General features: G+C 38.2%; 2 protein-coding genes across 7 annotated transcripts in view; one reads left to right on the top strand and one right to left on the bottom strand.

Annotated features, from left to right (window-relative positions):
* HS2ST1 (heparan sulfate 2-O-sulfotransferase 1) overlaps window positions 1-4,294 on the bottom strand; it is a 172,906-nt gene extending 168,612 nt beyond the window's left edge. For 2 of the 4 annotated variants that reach the window (XM_082688233.1, XM_082688234.1), the window contains exon 1: window positions 3,233-3,365. In XM_082688233.1, the coding sequence (XP_082544359.1) occupies window positions 3,233-3,257 (25 nt within the window). In that variant the 5' untranslated portion in view covers window positions 3,258-3,365. Of the gene's footprint in view, window positions 1-3,232; window positions 3,366-3,732 lie in introns of those variants that run through there. The other 2 variants (XM_082688232.1, XM_082688231.1) reach the window with 2 other exon arrangements.
* A 58-nt stretch (window positions 4,295-4,352) lies between these two features.
* The window catches only part of SELENOF (selenoprotein F), a 58,395-nt gene continuing 42,714 nt past the window's right edge, over window positions 4,353-20,033 (top strand). The window contains exons 1-3 of one of the 3 annotated variants that reach the window (XM_082688244.1): window positions 4,353-4,403; window positions 4,669-4,878; window positions 10,872-11,039. In XM_082688244.1, the coding sequence (XP_082544370.1) occupies window positions 4,795-4,878; window positions 10,872-11,039 (252 nt within the window). In that variant the 5' untranslated portion in view covers window positions 4,353-4,403; window positions 4,669-4,794. Of the gene's footprint in view, window positions 4,404-4,443; window positions 4,879-10,871; window positions 11,040-20,033 lie in introns of those variants that run through there. The other 2 variants (XM_082688243.1, XM_082688245.1) reach the window with 2 other exon arrangements.

The following is a 20,033-nucleotide window of genomic DNA, read 5'->3' as shown; positions in this document are numbered from 1 at the left end:
CTCCTGGAGTTAGTTCATTAGTTTAGGAGGATTTTAAGAACACAGACAGTAACATAATTTTCATCAATGAAGAGGACTAAATAGTCCATTCTGAGTTACTGTCCTCATTTAAAAGATTATGTCCTAAGGTATTCACAAACTCACACAGCAGTGTTAGAAGCATTTGAACAGCAAATATTATTTTAAATCCTTAGACCCTATAGAAAATTAATAATAAAGCATATTAATTCTAACATTTATGTAACAGAAGTTTCATTGCACTATTCCATCAGTCAACATTAGCAACAGGTGTTTCTTGAGATTCAAAAAAACTACTTTGTAAAAGCAACAAATTCTGATACACAATTCTGAAAGCTAAGTAGTAAGCTAAGTAACACTTTTCATCAACTCCGTGTCATCTTCCACATCTCATTAGAAAAATTAAGTATACATTTTCGTAAAATGAAATTTTTCAATATAATACCCCACAGAACTTCTTTCATAACAAATGCGTTTGTATCCTAAATGTAACTCACAAGCTCCATGTTACAATATATTAATACTAAAGGCAAAGAAAAGCAATGAAATAGAAAAAAACTTTTAAAAAGCTAAGAAATAAAAAAAAACTGTATTCATTAAATACAAACAATCTACTGCAAGTCAGTGTGTCCTACCATTAAAGGGATCACATATGCCTTTGCAAATATGATGAAAGCTACGCATATAATTTCAGGGAATTCATGGATGCCTTGAAGCCTATATATAGGTCCTGCAAGTTTAGAGAATCTGTAATTAGTCGGAAAAAATGGAGTCCAAAATCAATCCAAAAACATAGGAAAATTTAATATATGAAAAAAAGAATTGTAATATATAAAAAAATAACCATAACATGTAGTGGGAAATGAATTATTAGTATATTATTTTCCATAGTTGCTATTCATTGAAAGAAATGACAATAAATCTCTATAAATATATGAATGCTTTAATGAACTAAATGTAAAAAATAAAAATTATAAGATACTATGGCAAAATATAGAGAATGTATATAATCTTGGTTGGAGACAATCTTCTCAAGTAACAGAAGAAACCTACTTGCCCAAATTGATAGATTTGACTGTGTAAATTTTTAACTTATGCATAAGCTTACAGAAAGCTTAACAGTTACAGAAAATAAATGCAGACTTTTTTTCTCCTACAACAGAAATAACTTATTTCAGTTGCTTCATTGGGTAATATAATTATGTTCATTATTTGGATACAAACAAGCAAACATTACACTAAACCAATTTCTTTGCATAGAAATCAGATTTTTCTGGAATTATATTCATTCTTAGCAATAAATGCAATTAAACATTGATATTACTGTTCAAAAATGCTATTCAAACTGCTAAATCTTGGTGTAATGTCAATACAAAGTCCCAAGCAATCTGGTATAATTAAAGAAGCACTTGATTTAGAATCACACATACCTGGGTTCCAATCCTGACTCGGCCACTATTAGTTATGTGGTCAAGTTATATAACCCTTGAGCCTATTCCTGCATCTGTAAAAATAGCTTTCTATGGTGTTCTTAGAAGATTACATAAGAATATCACATATGGAAGTGCCTAGTACAGAGTCTGATTGTCAAACTTTGCCTTCTGCCTACTAACTGGTAACATCTGTTTTTGTACTGTTTTTTGTAAAGACTTTTCAAGAAATCAAGACTGCTGACATAAAGTCATACATTTCACCTGCCATATTTTTGCAGTTCCAGAGCATTATTCATTCCTTCAAGTGTTTTGTATTTGAGCTCCTTTTTTTGGCTCTTTTTTGAGTATGTTATTTGATCTCTTTTTATTATTTCTGATAGAATTTAAAGGTTTCTTGTAAAAAATCATGGGGAAAAAAACCACATTATTTTCTACCTGTGGCTTTCCACATGTTAAGATAATCCTTTTTTTAAAATCAATTAGGCTGTATCCAAGGAAACCACTTTCAAGTGTTATGAAAAAAAATCTGAGGCAAAAAAAGAAAATAAAAAACTGAAGTTATCCTAGCCATTGTAATTTGCACAAGAAATAACAGTGTTTCAACAAAGAAAAAATACAAATCTTAATTTTAATGTAACTTTCAAATTTCTGTAAATGGAGTCATTTTTTTCTGTAAAATTGGAACATTAAAGAGGCCAGAAAATGATCCCAAATGCTAAGTGGACCCAAACAAAAAGGAAAAGTGTATTGGCCAACATTCAATGTTTAAGGTGAGTAATTTTTTCCATCACCCAAGACACGTAATTAATAAAATCATGGTAAATAAATTTTATATATCTTCAAAACTGTATAGGGTAAGTTTTACCCTAGATTGAGGAATGGAATTATCCTGAGCTCCTTCTTCAACTTTGGTTGCACTTCAATTAGATATATTTGATACTCTTTGATAGACTGTTCTTTAAAATGTTTCCAAGGCTTTTTGCAAAATCTGCCAAAACTGCAAATAGGTAGCTATACTTCTAATATTACAATTATTTACTAATACATTTTTCATTAATGTTATCACCCACAGGTGATAGCTGTTACTCAGTCTAAATGACTTTGCTCCTGGTGTTTTATTGCGTGCTTCTCAAAAAGTATTTAAAACAATGCTGAGGTGAAAGTATACACATAAAAACATATTACTTTTCCATATTCAACCTGGAGTCTCTTGAGCTGATTTTTAAACTGCCATATACATTTTTAAATCAAAATGTATCGCATTCTTTTAACACTCCCTCCCCCATCCCAAACTCCTCCCAAATGCCAAAGTTCCCTACTAATCCGAAAGTACCTATTATCTATGAATTTTTCTGGTTTTTCATAACTTCATACTCCAACATTATATACTTCAGACCCCTTTTCTCATTAAAGTAAGCACTGTTAACTCCTTAAGGTACTTAAGCATATGGTTTATTTATTGCATAATCTTACTTTTCCTTCCACCAACTTAAATCTCACTGTAATTCCCCTTCAGCGTTCCCTTCTCCCCTAAACGCACTCCATCAACATCGCCGGGGGCCACATACACAAACATTCCTATTCTGAAGTCCAAAATATTAATAAAATTTCGCTCACTAAAAAAAGTACTTAAAAGCCTCGTGCCTCCTTTCAGTAGCACGCTTGAAGCTTTTTATTTGCTTTCCTGTTCTACCTTGGCAGTCTACTTCTATCGGTTGTGTGGTCCCTTGCTGCCCCCAGCACAAGAGTGCAACTCACTACAGTGTATTTCTTTTACTCACCAAGATTCCCAGTATCTCCCTCCATTTCCGGCCATCCATCCCTTGGTGAACCTCCTGGTCCACAAAAGATCTGTATCCAGGTGCCCACACCTCAAATTAGAATACCCCTCGACTAGCAATGCCGGGGCTCTCTGTAGACTCAGGAAAACACAGAAGGCTGAGCCGTCCTGCCTCCTCCAGCAGTTCCCGCTCCCTACCGAGTTCGGTCTTCTCTTGCTTCTCCCCCGTGGAATGCCTACTTCTGGTAACCCTTAGGCACGGGAAAGCTCACCTTAGCAACCTCTGCCCCGTGACCTCGCGAGCCCAGCACCTCACTCAAGCTTAATTCACACCATTCTTGGAGCTTGTGTTTTCGATGCCTCCAGTCCCAGCTCTCGTTGCAAGCTCTTTCACCCTCTTGCCCCCGAGCCAGACCGCAGGTTGCGACCAGAGCAACTGGACATGCCTCCCTGGCCCGGCCCCTTGCACACCACTCACCCCGAAGTGGTTCTGCTCCTTACCTAGCTTTGATCGGGACTCCTCCAGTTTCTGGATTTGGTTCTCCAAGAAGAGCATCGCCACTGCGAAGGCCACCACCGCCAGCAGCTGCAACTTGGGCGGCATCATAATCCTAAGGAGCCCCATGAAACCCGCTGCTCGGGATCAAGACATACCGCGGGGGGCGGGGAGCGGGGCCCCGGAGGCTGGTGACACGCCGGGGGCCAGCCCACCGAGCGGGGAGAAAGGCAGGGAGAGCGCGACAGCGAGAGAACCACCGCAGCGACCCCCCCTTCTCGCCGCCCCAGTCCCCCGCCCCCAGGCGCCAATACCAACGCCGCCGGTGCCCGCTTCTCCTGGACCGACTCAACGGCCGCCCCCTCCAAAAGCCCGCGCAGCAAACACAGCGCGAAGCGGCTGCCGGGCTCTCGCCTCTCTACTGCCTCAGTCCCCGACCCCCGCGCCCGCCTGCCTGCCCGCCTCCTTCTCTTCCTTCCTTCCCTCCTCCCTCCTTTGCTCGCGGCCGCGCGCTCTTCCGCCAGTGCGGCGGCTGCGACTGCGCCGCCCTCTGCTCCGCCCCCGCCCATCCCCCTCCGCCACCACGCGCACGCATCCACGTACGCTGCTCGGCAACCGGAGGCTCCACCCTCGGCTCGAGTTCAGTTGTGCCTATTGGACCGAAGCCTCGCTCTTGGTTCGTGTTATGGTTGGTTTCCTTTGCCTTGGGTGTCAACCAAAGCGGCATTCGATTGGGTAAAGGAGGCGGGCTGAAACCGGCGAAGGCGGGGCTTCTTGGCCGCTTGACGAATTGTCGTGAATAAAAGGAAGGGGCTCGGAGTCGTACAGGTTTGGGGGGTTTAGGAAAATGCCTGATGGGGATTTTCGGAAGGACCCTGCGACTTTGGATTTATATTAAATATAAAGATATTTGACTACCTTTAAGTTTCAATATACTTCAGGTAATGCCTATCTCTGAAGAGTAAGAGACTGGGTAACAACGGCCTTTAACAGACTGTTTTGGATAAGGCTCTGGAGTGGACGCCCCTAGCTGAGAGGTCCTCCGGGCAGTAGGAAACCTACGGAAGATGGTAGCGATGGCGGCTGGGTCGGTTGGGTCCCTCCGGCCGGCGTTTGCGCTGCGATTGCTCTTGGCTGCTGTACTTCAAGCGGTAAGTGGAGATCATCTCCGCAGCAGCCCAGGACGAGTGGGCGCTGAGGAATACGAAACATTCGGTCCTACATGGTAGCCACGCTTGGAGAGGGTGGGAGGACTGGACTTCCTTAGGGACTGGTCCGACCGGAATGCTACGTGGCATCTTTCCTCATTTGATGCTTTTCCTTTCCCGCCCCGGATTTCTAGCGGTTCTTTCTCTTGACTTCAGAGTATCTTGAGTTGTACTTCTTTTGCAGAGTTTCAGTTAAAAACAACCTATAAACCTCACGGTGGGGGGCGGGTAGAAAGCAATGAATCTTAGAAAGGAATGAAAATTGTTTTTAAATGGGCAGAATACAAGAGACCACCGTTCTTAGTGATAAGGCTCTCCCTAAATCTTAGACGAAAGCTCCCATATCTGTGGTCCAGGGTACACTTCTGTGTACCCAGGGTAACACTTCTTGTTAACTTTTTTCTCTCAGTTGTCAGTGGTTTCTAATTCACTGTTAGCTTTTTATCTCCGATCTCTGTTACTCACGTGCTGCTGGATGCATTTCAGTACCGTTTGTGGTTTTAAACAACCTTGTTGCAATAAAAGGAGCTCTTCTATACTAAAGCACAATTTATTTTTGAAATCGATTTTCTAAAACGATAGCCTTCTTATCGTTTAAAATCTGGCAGTGTTAACCAACTTTTTAAACTCGTTCTTCATTAACCCAACAGACGCGTTCTTAATCTTTGAGTGGAGAAGGCCTAATTTTGTCTTATTTTTCTGTTCATTTATGTACAACTTACTATTTGTTTATGTCTCCTAAGAAGCTTGCGATCCGAATTTTGCTATGTGAGTAACTTTTTTTTCTGGGCACTGCGGAAGCTTTTACACGTTTCATTAATCAGCTTAATTCTTCAGGTATTTTCATTACTGAGCCTGCTGAACAGTTTTCTCCTAGGAGACATGGTTTCATTGACTTCACCACAATTTAGGGGAGTTAATGCCTCTACCAAAGACTTCCATAAACAGTCCATGCTTTTCTTTCCTCAAAGAGTTTGAAGTTCCTGCCTGTTTTGCAACCATACCTTACAGGTGGATTTTTAACTTCTCTAATTAGCATCATAGTACTTTGTTATTCAGGCATTTGGTGCCCCCTTAGAAATTACCAAAAGACCCTTCTCTAAACTTTCTACTGGAGAATTTTTGTTCTTGTTTTGCCAGCCTTAGATAATTAGAGTCTACCACTGTGCAAAGATAAGGAATAACATATCACGTTGACTTCTGATTTCTCTGTCTTTAATTATCAGTGTTGTGTAACCACCCCAAATTTTGTTGGCTTAAAATAACTATTTCTCATAATTTTGTGGGTCTGCCGTAGAGTTCCTGTTTTCCTCTGGCTCGTGTAATGTAGTTGTGTTCAGCTAGTAGGACAGCTGAACTGAAAGGTCCAAGATGGCTTCGTTCTTAGTTGGTGCTGTCAGCAAGGGTGACTTGGTTCTACTCCGTGTGACCTCTCATCCTCCAGCCCAACTTCTTTTTAGCAGTCTCAGAATAGTGCTCCTGAAAAGCAAAAAAGCTGCAGTGCCTCCTGAAGGCTAGCCTTGAAAATCACATATGTTACTTCCACCTCACAATACTTGTCAAAGTAAATCATAGGACTGGTCTAGATTTCAGGGATGGAGAAATAGACTCCATCTTTTTTCCCAGGAGGAGTGACAAACTTGGCAAAGAAATTACATACCAGGATAGGAGAAATTTATGGCCATTAAATAATCTACTACCATGACCATACACATAAGTCAAAAAGTTGGGTATCATCTTTGACATTTTTTAATTTACCTTACATCAGGCAATTACCAACTCTTTTTTATTTTACTTTCTAAATATCACTCAGATCCATGCACTTAATGTTAATCCCTCATTCGGGCCACAACATCGCTCATTAGCATTAATAGCCTTCTAGTTCACTCTTCTAACTATCAGAACCTAAATGGTTGGCTTTGTAAGTTTCCCAGTTGCCCAAGCCAGCAAGTAGTCTTTTTTAAATTCTTTTTCACTCTCTGAATCCAATTAGTCATTAAACCCTTGAAAATCTCCAAGCCAGTCCACTTAATTCTATGTCCACAGGCACTACCTAAATTCTGACCACCATTTTTGCTTGCCTGGAATTCCCCCAACAGTTTCCTTAAACTGGGTTCCATATTTCATTTTCTTCCTTTCTAATACAAGCTCTACAGTGCATCCACAGTCATCTTTTTCAAACTTTATTATAATTCTTCAGTGGTTCCCTGTTGATTTTAAGGTGAAGTCTGTTCTCCTGAACATTCCTTAACAAGGCCTGTTTCACTTGATACTTATTTGTTGAGCCAGGCTTAAGTCCCAGAACTTACGGCTGCTGTAAGAGCCAAAAGATAAGGTGAAGAATTGGGGTCTTTTTTTTTTATTAGCCTGTCTCACATACCATGTTCTTCCTCAACCAGGCCTCAAGTGTTTAGATAAAAGGCAAAGCTTAATTTACATACCATCTCCAGATATGCAGATTCAGATATACTCTCTCCCTTGCATATTCTATCATCATATCTTATACTCTATTACACAGATACACAATTTTAACAGTACCATACCTTGTGTGTTTGTATCCCTCCACTCCCCCTGCTCCTATGCCAAGAATATAGCTAAAGGGAATACAGAGACCTTATTTTAGTGGGTTTTTTTTTTTTCATGTTGTGCCTCATATGTATTTGTTCACTAAAATCCCTCAAAGCAGGGCACCTGGGTGGCTCAGTTGGTTAAGCATCTTGATTTCAATTCAGGTCATGATTTCAGGGTTGTGAGATAGAGCCCCACATCGGGCTTGTGCTGGGCATCAAGCCTACTTGAGATTCTCTGGCGACCCCATCTCTGCCTCTCCTCTCCCCCCCAAAAACAAAGCCTTGAGTCTGTAAAACTAATGGTAGAAGAGCTAGAAAGAAGTAATTCACTCATGAAACTCAAGTAAACCTTGTATCTCCACTACACTTCTCCTGTATTCCATGTCTAATAATTAAAACATAAGTAGTGTTTTGTATTTTTTAAGAGGGTTTTTAAGAGTACTAGAAAGTGAGTAATGCAAACATCGGTCAGGAACCCACTGTGTTTTGGGTAGAAAACTAGATGCTTCATTCACTTTTTCTCCTTTTATCCTCAAAACTGCTAGATAAATCACAATTATTCCTATTCAGAATTTCAGAAGTAAGATTGCTGTGTGCTAGCATTTGAATCAAGATGTCATCAGACTCCAAAAACACATTTTGCATATTTATGCCACCTGTCCATAGGTGCGCAGTAAATGCCATAATAACACCAATAATATGACTGCATGATCATTCACTTGCAATTTTTGTTTTGTAAAATGTGCTTTGGCAATAAAAATTTCTTATATTTGTTAACAAGTTCATGGTTTCAAAGTGATTTCACTTTTATTGCCTTTGTTAGTTACCATGGTTGAAAAACAAATCACCATAAACTTTATTGGTATAAAACAATTATTTTGCTTTTAGATTCTGTGGGTCTGCAATTCAGACAGGTCACAGCAGGGTGAGTTATGTGTTCCATGGCGTCTTTGATGAAAGGTCTGAAATTTGAAGTTCTTTATTCATACGTCTAATTAATGATGGTTGTCAGCTGGGGGCTTCAGTTGCTCTCTACCTGGGACTATCCATATTGTTCCTCTGATTTAGGTTACCTTACAGCATGGTGGGTAAGTTCCAAAGTTGAGTATTCTGGGAGAGGCAAAGACACAGTGTGTAGGAGTACTGACTGTTTCCTTTTTTATGACCTACCCTCAAAAACCACAGAGTATTCCTTCTTTTGTACTCTGTTGGTCAGAATCAGTCACAAGCCCCTGCCCAGATTCAAGGGAAGGGAAAATAAACTTCTCAGTAGAAGAGTGCAAGTCACATTGTAAGAACACCACGTGGGGTGATGTATATATATTAGTGTGGCCATCTGTGGAAAATACAAATTAACCTGTGAAATTGGTCAAGCATACCACTTTACTAATCAAGAAATTACTCAAAGTACTAGTACAGAAGCATGTGTCTTCAGTGCCTCCCACAGGGCTGCGATCTATTTTGAATATTACATACATTCCACATTATTACTCAGGTGAAATGAAAGATGTATAAGGTATCAAATTAGGGTATTGACTGGCTGGCACAAGACCAATGGGATAATCAACATTTTGGGAGAGTATGCCAGAACTCCTTGGTTTTTCACATTGGCAAATGCCCTTGGGTTTTTATCTACCTTGTTCATCCTGAAGAAGGTTTGACAAACTATTACTGGTGGGCCAAGTCCAGCTGGCCCTATTTATGTGAAGTTTTATTGGAAGACACCCACTCCCTTACTTTTGTCTGTGCTGCTTTTGTGCTTTTTACCTGAGTTGAGTATTTGCAACAGAACTGAGGATTGGGGGGCGGTGAGCCTGGTGGTGGGTATTATGGAGAGCACGTATTGCATGGAGCATTGGGTGTGGTGCATAAACAATGAATTTTGGAATACTGAAAAAAAAATTTTTCAAAAAACAAAAAGACATTTAGCCACCAAAGCCTAGCATAGTTACTATCTGGCCCTCTACATAAAGTTTGCATACCCTTGATCTAAACGATCAGCCAATTCCATTCAAACAATCTGAAATTCCCCCTACTTGAGGCTGTAGTTTTCACCAGTTCATTTGTTCAGCACGCATGAGAATTAGCACAGGTGCTTTAAAAACAGAGTAATAATAGTTTAATGCTTGGCGTCAAAAGAGTTCGCAGTACTAGGGAATCAAACAACTCTACATTTACATAGTAGTGTCATGAGTGATGCTGTCTTAGAACTGTGCACAAATTTATTTCTCTAAAAGCACTATGGCTAAAAGTTAGGATCTGACTCTCCGCCCCCACTGCCCCAGAGGGCTTACTGAAGACTGATACTGATCAGGTTCTTGGAAATAAGTTGAAATTAAGAAGGTGAAAAGGAGCCTTAGATGTAGGAAAAGTATGAGCAAATGTATGAATAGGAATTTTATTCTTCCAGGAATTCATTATAGTTGAAAAGTAGAATGGGATTGGAGAAGTAAATAAAGGTAGGACTGGCAATGACCTTTTAAGCCACTGAGGCAAGAGATGATTTGAAAGCTCTTTAAGAAACAGAATTGTCAAGGCTTGTTAATTAATTGTTTATAAGAATGGCAGAAAATATAGAATCTAGGATGGCTGGCCTGGGCAACTAGATGGTCCGGGAAAATAGCGCCATTTTACTAAGTTATTAAGTACATTGGGAGGAATAGATTTAAGCAGAAAAGATAAGTTTCAATGTTAGAGATCTTGAATTTGCTATGCCAATGGAACATATAATATAAATGAGGTCAGTTAGACTGTTGGCTTTGGAAGTTTGACACTCAAGTAAAAGACTCGGGAGTTCTCAGTAAGTAGGTATTTGAAGCCTTGGGGAAGATGCAGTCATCTATAGAAAATATGTAAAGGAAAAAGAGAGCCAGAAATAGAAATGGGAAACGGCAGCACTTAAGAAGGAGGACAGGCAATGGGAAGAACAGCTGGAGCCTTTTGAATACCTTTGTATTTAGTGATTTTGGGCAAGTTTAGTTGAGTGGTAGGGTTGGAAGCTAGACTATAGTAACAATTCAGAGATGACAGAACGTGGGGAGAGCAATTAAAACCGTAAGGCTTGAATGGGCTGAAGAATTGAGTTTTACCAATTAAATTAAATCCCTATGGAAGTGCAGAAGATAAGCCCCAAACCACAGGTAGAGGGATTCACCATAAATGAAGGTATACTGTATTCACTGAGATGCATGAGAGAATGGATAAGGGAAGAGAACAGATATTTTTGAAAGCCTGATTTTGCTGATTGTTCTGATTGGTTGCATAAGTCATTTCATTCATCTTACCTCAATCTGTTTGATGTAAGAATTATTGTTTTCCAATATAAATATAGAATAATGTTTTATTTCTCATTTTGTTTATTTTCAGGTGTCTGCGTTCGGGGCAGAGTTTTCATCAGAGGCTTGCAGAGAGTTGGGCTTCTCCAGCAACTTGCTCTGCAGCTCTTGTGATCTTCTTGGACAGTTTAACCTGCTTCAGTTGGATCCTGACTGTAGAGGATGCTGTCAGGAAGAAGCACAATTTGAAACTAAAAAGGTATTGTTTTCTAGTATCTCTCTTCCATTAGTTGGTGTGCTTAAGATATGGTGAAATGTTAAATTGCCTAATCAACTTAAATATAAAATCCCTAGCTTTTACATTTTGTAGTTTTAGAAAGTCAACTGATTTCTTTCTGGGCCACTAGACCAATTAAAGCAACTAGGTAGGAAAAGTTAGGGTTTATATTGCCAGGACCCCATTCTACCATGGTTTAGCAGAGGAGTTACAAAATTACTATAGCATGCTTGGATCCTTCTGGCCACATGAAGATGCTTCTATTCATTTGTAATAAGAACTCAGTCTTACAGTGAAATTTGAGATGAAAGTATAGCACCTACAGTGCCTGGGTGGTTCAGTAGGGTAAGCGTCTGCCTTCAGCTCAGGTCATGATCCCAGGGGTCCTGGGATCAAGCACTGCATCAGGCTCCCTGCTCATGAAGAAGTCTACTTCTCCCTATGCCCCCCCCCACCCCTCTTGTGCTTTCTCTCTCATGCGTGCATGTTCTCCCTCTCTCTCTCTCTCTGCCAGATAAATAACATCTTTTTAAAAAAAAAAAAAAGGAAAGTATAGCACCTACTACCTGGCACATAATTATAGGTGATAAATAAACTTTTTATCTAGTTAACAAAGAATATGGTCTGTTAACTTACATGGCTGTTACTAATATTAATAGACAGCTAATCTCATCTTTAACACATGAAAACAGGTAAGGATAGGTAGGTCTGACTGTCCAATAAAATCTACCATTTTGTCCCATTGTTCAAATTAATAGTTAACTTACTCAGTTCTTAAATTTTTTCATAAAAGCCTCTATTCTTTTTAAAATGAAGAAGTAGCCTGAAAAGATCATTTATATAAGCCAGATAAAATTGAATCAGTGAGTCCCCTGTGTTTGGAATGAGAAAAAGAGTTAGCATCTCTGTTAGGTTTCCTTTTCACATTCTCTTTCACTTGTACATACTGAATTCTGTTTCAAGGTGTTAACAGTTTGTAAAGCTTTCTGTAATTGTATTCTTGCTAGGTAGTAAAGGTTTATTTATAACACCAAGTATCGTTATACCGTTCTAAAAAAGTAAGCAGGGGCGTCTGGGTGACTCATTGGGTTAAAGCCTCTGCCTTCAGCTCAGGTCATGGTCTCAGGGTCCTGGGATCGAGCCCCAAATTGGGCTCTCTGCTCAGTGGGGAGCCTGATTCCTCCTCTCACTCATTGCCTGCCTCTGCCTACTTGTGATCCCTGTCTGTCAAATAAATAAATAAAATCTTTAAAAAAAAAAAAAAAAAGAAGAAGCAAACCTTTAAAAGTGTTAATATTTAACCAAAATTTAATATTCAGTTCCTCAGTTATGAACCTGAAATTCCTCCTGTCCCAAGATGGCTCCTAAGTCTTCTGTGTTTTTTCGTTTTCTTGGTTCACATATACTGTTGATACATTTTCACATTTAGAAGATTTTTAGGGGTGGCTGGGTGGCTCAGTCGGTTAAGCGTCTGCCTTTGACTCAGGTCATAATCCTGGGGTCTTGGCATCAAGCCCTGCATTGGGCTCCCAACTCAGTAGGGAGCCTGCTTCCCCCTCTCCCAGTCCCCCTGCTTGTGCTCTCTCACTCGCACTCTGTCAAAGAAATAAATCTTTAAAAAAAAAACTTCTATGTATATGAATTAGTTTTCATTGCATGTAAGGTTATCTAAACAAGTTTTAAAAACTTGATTTTAAATAGATTTAAGATGTATGACTTAACTAATTTAGTAAGACCCTTCCCTCTTGATTTATTTATTTATTTATTTAGAGATATTCATGTGGGACAAATTGCCAGAGGAATCTGTATGTCATCTTCTAATCATAATGCTGTTATTCTATGGTCCATACTACTTAATCAACAATGATTATTTCCTGAGACACCAAACTTAAAAGAATTTAATAACAAGGGGTGTTTTATAATAATAAACAGTGTTTATCACACTCCTTGTCTTATAATTAGGCTAAATTGAGAAGCTCTCTCCTTTAAGTGGTATCAAATACTCCTAAATTATAAACCAGGTGCATATAAAAGCTTTGTTTTTTACTTCCTACCCTTTCTCAGTAATCCTTCATAGCATACCATTTTTATGTTATGCTTTTAATACAACCAATCTTAAATCACATGCTTCTCAAATTATATTCCCGTTCACTTTTAATTATTAATTGAGCTCTGTGTGGTATCCTCGGCACTTACAGCTCAGCAATAATCATCAGCAAATACTCTACCAGTTAATATATGCCTAACTAATTAGAAGCTGAAGTAATTGTAAGTACAAGTGAGCCTGTATCCTAACGTAACTTTTATGCTGTATCCATTGTTTTTTCTTTACACCTTTCCCCTCATCTCTACAATGTGCTTACTTCTCATTAAGCATTTGCTAGCATAGTGTTGTACAAAATCAGTAAATGGTAGAACCAAAACATGTCAGAAACCCTTAGAAATATTGCTGGGCATACAGAGTATGGCATGTTGGACAAGCCTCCATTTAGATGCAAACCACATTCAAGTATAAAAGTGAGACTTGATTTAATGTGTGTAGCACTGCTGTCTAGACTACTAGTACATGAGCATATGTAACATGCAATATTTTTGTCTATCTCAACCCTGACTTAAGGCTTAATATTGAAATCATAGTTTAATTTAGTCTTAGTTTAATAAAAGTAAAAATCTGCATAGATTAGTACCTTACATTAAAAACATTAAAAGCACTTAAACATGTCTCAGTGTGTATGTGTCTGTGTAAATCATCGTAAATACAAATTCTTTAGAAGAGAAAATTACTTTATATACAGGAATGTTTTAGCAATTTATATATAATTAAGAAGTGTGGGGCGCCTGGGTGGCTCAGTGGGTTAAACCTCTGCCTTCAGCTCAGGTCATGATCTCAGGGTCCTGGGATCGAGCCCTGCATCAGGCTCTCTACTCAGCAGGGAGCCTGCTTCCTCCCCTGTCTCTCTGCTTGCCTCTCTGCCTACTTGTGATCTCTCTTCTGTGAAATTAATAAATAAAGTCTTAAAAAAAAAAAAAAAAAAGAAGTGTAACCAGTATCATTCACTTTGGTTCTTAGTGATATGGTTTTAAGCTTTTCCAGAGATGAGGCTAATCATTTTTAGTAATGCTTACTCACTTAACAGGCTGAAGTTAGTCTTTGATAGCCAGAAGCTTAAAATTTGCTTTAAAAAAAAATCTTAAGGGTGCCTGGGTGGCTCTGGTTAAGGCCTCTGCCTTCGGCTCGGGTCGTGATCCCAGGGTCCTGAGATCGAGTTCCGCATCGGGCTCTCTGCTCAGCAGCGAGCCTGCTTACCCCTCCCCTCTCTCTCTCTGCCTGCCTCTCTGCCTCCTCGTGATCTCTGTCTGTCAAATAAATAAATAAAATCTTTAAAAAAATAAAAAAATCTTAAGAGCAGAAAATGTCTTTTAAATCTCTTATTCCGTAAATATGTACTCCATTATTTTTATTGGGTCTCCTTCTCTCCTACCCATTCTGTTCATATAGGACCTACTAGTAAGCATCACAAATACTGCTAGAATGAGAATTTTTGATAAGTTAATTTACTACTTCATAACTATGTATCTAGATATCATTTATATACATTTGGATATTGGCTTAAATGTAAAGAGCATACTGATTTGTAATTGGAAGGAAAAAGGTAAGCTAATGAAAAAAAAATATTTGACTTTAAATATTTAAATCTTGGTGCTACTTTTATACAGTTAGTATTTTATATATATAGCATGAGTAACTTCAGCTTAATATATAAAATCTTAAGATGGAAAGGAAGGGAAAATTTTTTTTCCACTACTGACTGACTTTTTCCTTGTGGTGGGACAACATAGTAACTGCCAGTTCCCAAATGTTGTATCTTTCAGCTTTTCCCATGAGAAAAGGATTAATTCTTTCTCATTGATATTTTTGAAATATTTTAGGCAGGGATTGTTACTAGCTCAGGTTAGATCACTAACCAGTTGTTGGCCAAGATAGAGAATAATACAAGGCCCATTGGCTGCCACAGCAGCTATGTGGAATATTGCACTGGCGTACAGAGAGATGAAGCACTGAAGAGCAGATTCTAGGTAAGCAATCCCATAGATACGTGTTACTCTCCCCTCCTACCCATACCCTACTGTGACTAGAGTAAATAGCTACTATTTGATCTGTCTTTTTAAAGATTTAGCTCAAGTGTCTACCCTTTTGGGAAGGTTTCCCTAATTTCAGCTCCCTTACCTCTCTTACCATAGGACTCCCAGGTTATGTTATCTACATGTCTGTATTCTCAAAGCACTGAAAAGACCTTGATATGCACTTACCTTCACCATATTGTATCTGTTATTTTGCTTTTTTTTTCTCATTCCATAAAATTATGCTCTTTGAAGTCTAAGATGGTGTCTTTCTGAATCCCTGGCCTTTGCATATAGTATTTCATAAGTTTTTGTCCTTGAGTGAGGCTGTTTTTACTAAGAATAAGTTGGAAACGGTGATTTTTTTTTTCCATTAAATACTTACCAAGTGCTTTTTATATACCAGGTACCAACCTAGGCATTGCTGATACAAAAATTGAAGGGCATCGGGCATCTGGGTGGCTCAGTCAGCTAAGCATCCAACTCTTGATTTTATCTCAGGTCATGATCTAGGTCTTGAGATCAAGCCCTGAATCGGGTTCCACGCTCATTCCACGCTCATTCCGGAGTTGGCTTGAGACTTTCTCTCTCCCTCTCTCCCTCTCTCCCTCTCTCCCTGCTCAAGCAATCAATAAATCTATCTTAAACAAAACACAACAAACAAACAAACAAAAAACTGAAGGGCAGTCTCTACCCTCAAGGAGCTTACAGTCAGTCTGGTGGGGAGATAGACTGGTAAGCAGGCAAGTAAGGCTAGAGGGATAGGTGTGGTGTGCTAGGAGTAAAGAGAACAAAGCCTAGGAGAGGTAAGATCTGGGTTGAGAATTGATAGAAAATGCACCCAGGTGAGTAGAAGAAACGGGAGTCGAAATGGCATCTCTGGATACGGGAGATAGACCAAGAGTGCAAAGTGGCAAGGGAAATACAAGCAGGAACCAGGACATCTGAATCTTACAAGCTATGCTAAGAGGTCTGGACTTTCTCTTGAGGGAATGGGAACCAGTGGAAGTTTGTAGGCCAGAGAGTAACTTGATCAACTACTGGTAGACATAGAAAAGGTAATTAAAATATATATATGTATATGTGTCCATATATTTCACTTATGCTGAATATAAAAAGATTTGTCTTTTTGTTGGCAGTTACTGATGAATAACACTTGTTATAACTGTTCATCTAACTGTCGATCTCTGATTTGTATATTTTATTTATAAAGATACTGCAAGCATCCCAAATCTAAAAAGAGACATTAATTAATTTTTTAACACAGATTTTGAGATCAAGGTCTGACTGCTATAACCTTAATAGGTATTTTTTCAAACAGTACACCACTATCAGATTAAAAGTTTCCTGGAATTTTCCTGAGGAGAAGCATAAATCAAATTTTTTTCTATTAAGAATTTTTTTAACTTCTGTTATCTGAAATTTATAAGATTATAGTATTTCAATAGATGGGTGTTTTTCTCATCTTTTTATAATCTTAGCAGTTCTGTGTATTTGAACTTGATTAAGGCAACTTGTGCTTTTTTCCTCTCATTCATTTAAGGTTTTCATATCTTAATGATTTTAGCTTCTTCTGGACATAGTTATTATAGGATTTTTGTAATTTTCCTTCATTGTTTGCCCCTATTTCCTTAGATGGCACCTGTTCTCTTTAAGACCTTAGTTCATCAAGATCCTTATAGTCCCACTGCTTCTCATTTTCTTTTGAAATATTTTAATTTATTATTTAATTAAATAATTATCAGTTATTTAGTTGGTTTTCAGTACTTCCTGTTCTTTTGCATTTACACCTACCTTATCTGTGACTTATCTTCCTGAAGATGGCTAGTGATGAAACCAGCATACCTTCGGAGAGAAAAAAAATTGAGTTAGCTGAATTAGTCAAAAATACGAACCCAAAAGCAAGTGATTTCAGCTTAATTTGTTGTTTATTAATTCTTGATTTTGTAAGGAGAGAATTTAGAGTAGTGGTTAGGAGCACAGGCTCTGGAACCAAACTAGGTTCAGAAAGTCTTGGGGCTCCTGGGTGGTTCAGATGGTTAAGAGGCTTCCTTTGGCTCAGGTCATAGTCCTGGTATTTAGCCCCACGTCGGGCTCCAGGCTCAGTCAGGACTCTGCTTCTCCCTCTGCCTCTCTGCCCCTTGCTCATGTGCTTGCTTGCTCTCTTTCAAATGACTAAATAAAATCTTTTTTTAAAAAATAGTCTTTACTCAGCTGACAATCTTGGAGAAATTACTTGATCACTCTGTGTCTTTTTCCTTACTTATAAATTAGAGATAATAATAGTTAACATCTCATAGGGTAGTTATGAGGATTAAATGAGTTAATGTGTATACACTGCTTAGAATAGTTCCTGGCGTATAATAAATCCTAGGTGAATAGTTGGGGCTGGTAGTAGTATCTGATTTACTGATTAAAAACGAAAAATTTAGAGGACCCAAGAATAGCATAATAATAATAATTGCTAGTGGCAAAGTGGATTTTAAAAAAATAGGTAAGAGATATAACATGAACTATTATACTCCCCAGTCTTAAAAATTTGGAACAAAATTTTCTGTTACTCCACTTTTGAGCTGTTCTTTTGAATCAAGAAAAAGAAGAAATATGGTAACAGAATTAGTAGTATGAAAACTTTTTCACCATTCACAACTACTTGTTTATGTGGAACAAAATGCAGAAATAAATTATGCCAGACATAACCCTGATTTCAAATGTTTTAGTCCTGCTGATTAACATATTTTAAAGAAAAATACTACAAAAATGAATTTTAAAAATATGTAGCATTCTGATCAGTTTAAAATGCATATGAAAATTGCATTTGGAGAGAAAGGATTTTACTAAAAAAAAAACGATTTCAAAACCAGGGCCCTTGGGTGGCTCATCGGTTAAGCATCTGACTCTTGATTTTGGCTCAGGTCATGATCTCAGGGTCAGGAGACTGAGCCCCTCATTGAACTCATGCTGGGCATGGAACCTGTTTAAAATTCTTTCTCCCTCTGCCCTTCCCACCCACTCCCACTCACATGTCCCCTCTCTCTCTCAAAAAATTGATAAAGTGGAGTTTTGTCTTACGACAAACCTATTCCAGAAATTGAATGAGACCCTTTTTTTAAAGTCACTTTAGGAAGTGCGTGGGTTGCTCAGTTGTTTAAGCATCTGCCTTCGGCTCAGGTCATGATCCCAGGACCCTGGGATCAAGCGCTTTATAGGGCTCTGTGCTCAACAGGGAGCCTGCTTCTCCCTCTGTCTCTGCTGCTCCCCCTACTTGTGCTTGTTCATGCAGTCTCTCTCTCTCTCTCTGTCAAATTAAATAAAATCCTTTTAAAAAATAAAATAAATTAATAAAGTAAGTTTAGAATAAAATATATTACTGGTTTTCAAAGTTTCAGATGACACATCAGTTTAAGGCTATGATATTCTATGAAAGCAGAAATAGCAAAGTAAATCAAATTATATTTGTAATATAGAAATGATCACTTTGTAAAAAAAGCAAGTTATCAAACTAATTGCAGTTATTTTCCTACTAACATACCTCTGCTGCTTATCTTTGTAAAATAATACATGGTAACAGATTTCAAAGGTTAAGAAAATTTTAGAGGAGAAAAGCTTTAAAGTGACTTTTAAAATTTCTTTTATTTGAATTTTGGAACATCTTGGTCTCATTTACAGGATACAAGTAGAAGCCTAGACTACAGATCACCAAATTATACCATTACTGGTTCTGTAGAAGCCTAGACTACAGATCACCAAATTATACCATTACTGGTTCTGGAAAATAGCTCAAAACAGCTCAGACATTTGATAGAGTGCTTTTATTTTCACTTAAAAATATACTAAGATAATATTAAAAAGTAAAAAATATTTATCTTTGGTAATGATTGTATTACACTAAATTTGAATGAGTGGACCTAAATAGTGCATAAAATAATTTTAAGACTATAGTTAGATCCCTTCCAGTTCCCACTCCATTACTTGACTGGAATTAGACTAATGCTAATTGGTCCACTTTGTATAGCATATAGTAGCATTCCCGTTTTCTTCCTTCACATTTACATCCATTCCTAGCAAGCCAGAGACAGTAGAGAGGAAATATTAATATAGGTTTAGTTTATTAGAAGTTTATCCCCTTTTTCCTGTTTATTGAAGTTTTTGAAAGAGTTTAGTTATTATCTTAGCTACTAATTTTGTGACTTTGAGTTAGCAAATTACTTTGGAATCTTCATTTTTGTTAAGTAATTAACTGGCTCACCTTTGAGTGTTTATCGTACCTTGTTTTTACGCTAAAGTATCTAACCTACATTATTTAATCCTTACAACAACTATAATGTAATACTACTATCCCTGTTTAACAGAAGAGGAAACTAGGGTGTTATCTATCCAAAGTTACCTAAGCAATTAGGTGCCATAACCTGGCTTCATCTCAAGTCTTTTTGACTCCAGATTCCCAAGTTTTTATTTTTACTTCATTTTTTTTAAGATTTTATTTATTTGAAATAGAACACGAGTGGGTGGGATGGGCAGAAGGAGAGGAAGAAGCAGGCCTCCATACTGAGCAGGGAGCCTAAAGCAGGACTCAGTTCTAGCACCCTGGGATCATGACCTGAGCCAAAGGCAGACTCATAACCAATTGAGCTACCCAGGCACTCTAGAGTCTCAAATTTTTACCTCTATTCTGTCTCTCATCTTGAAAATGTGAATACCTACCTATTTCACAGGCTTACTGGAAGAAAATGAATGAGTTAAATATAAAATACCAGACTGGCTTTTCAAAGGTTTCTTTTGCATTTCTAGTTAACACAATTCCATCACTAGTTTTTATTTTAAATTACTTAATCTTTATTTTTCAGTATACAA

This window comes from Mustela nivalis (genome assembly GCF_964662115.1).
Source record: "Mustela nivalis genome assembly, chromosome: 10".
Classification (NCBI taxonomy): Eukaryota; Metazoa; Chordata; class Mammalia; order Carnivora; family Mustelidae; genus Mustela; species Mustela nivalis.
Note: the sequence above shows the minus strand (reverse complement) of the source record. Positions and strands in the feature narration are given on the sequence as shown.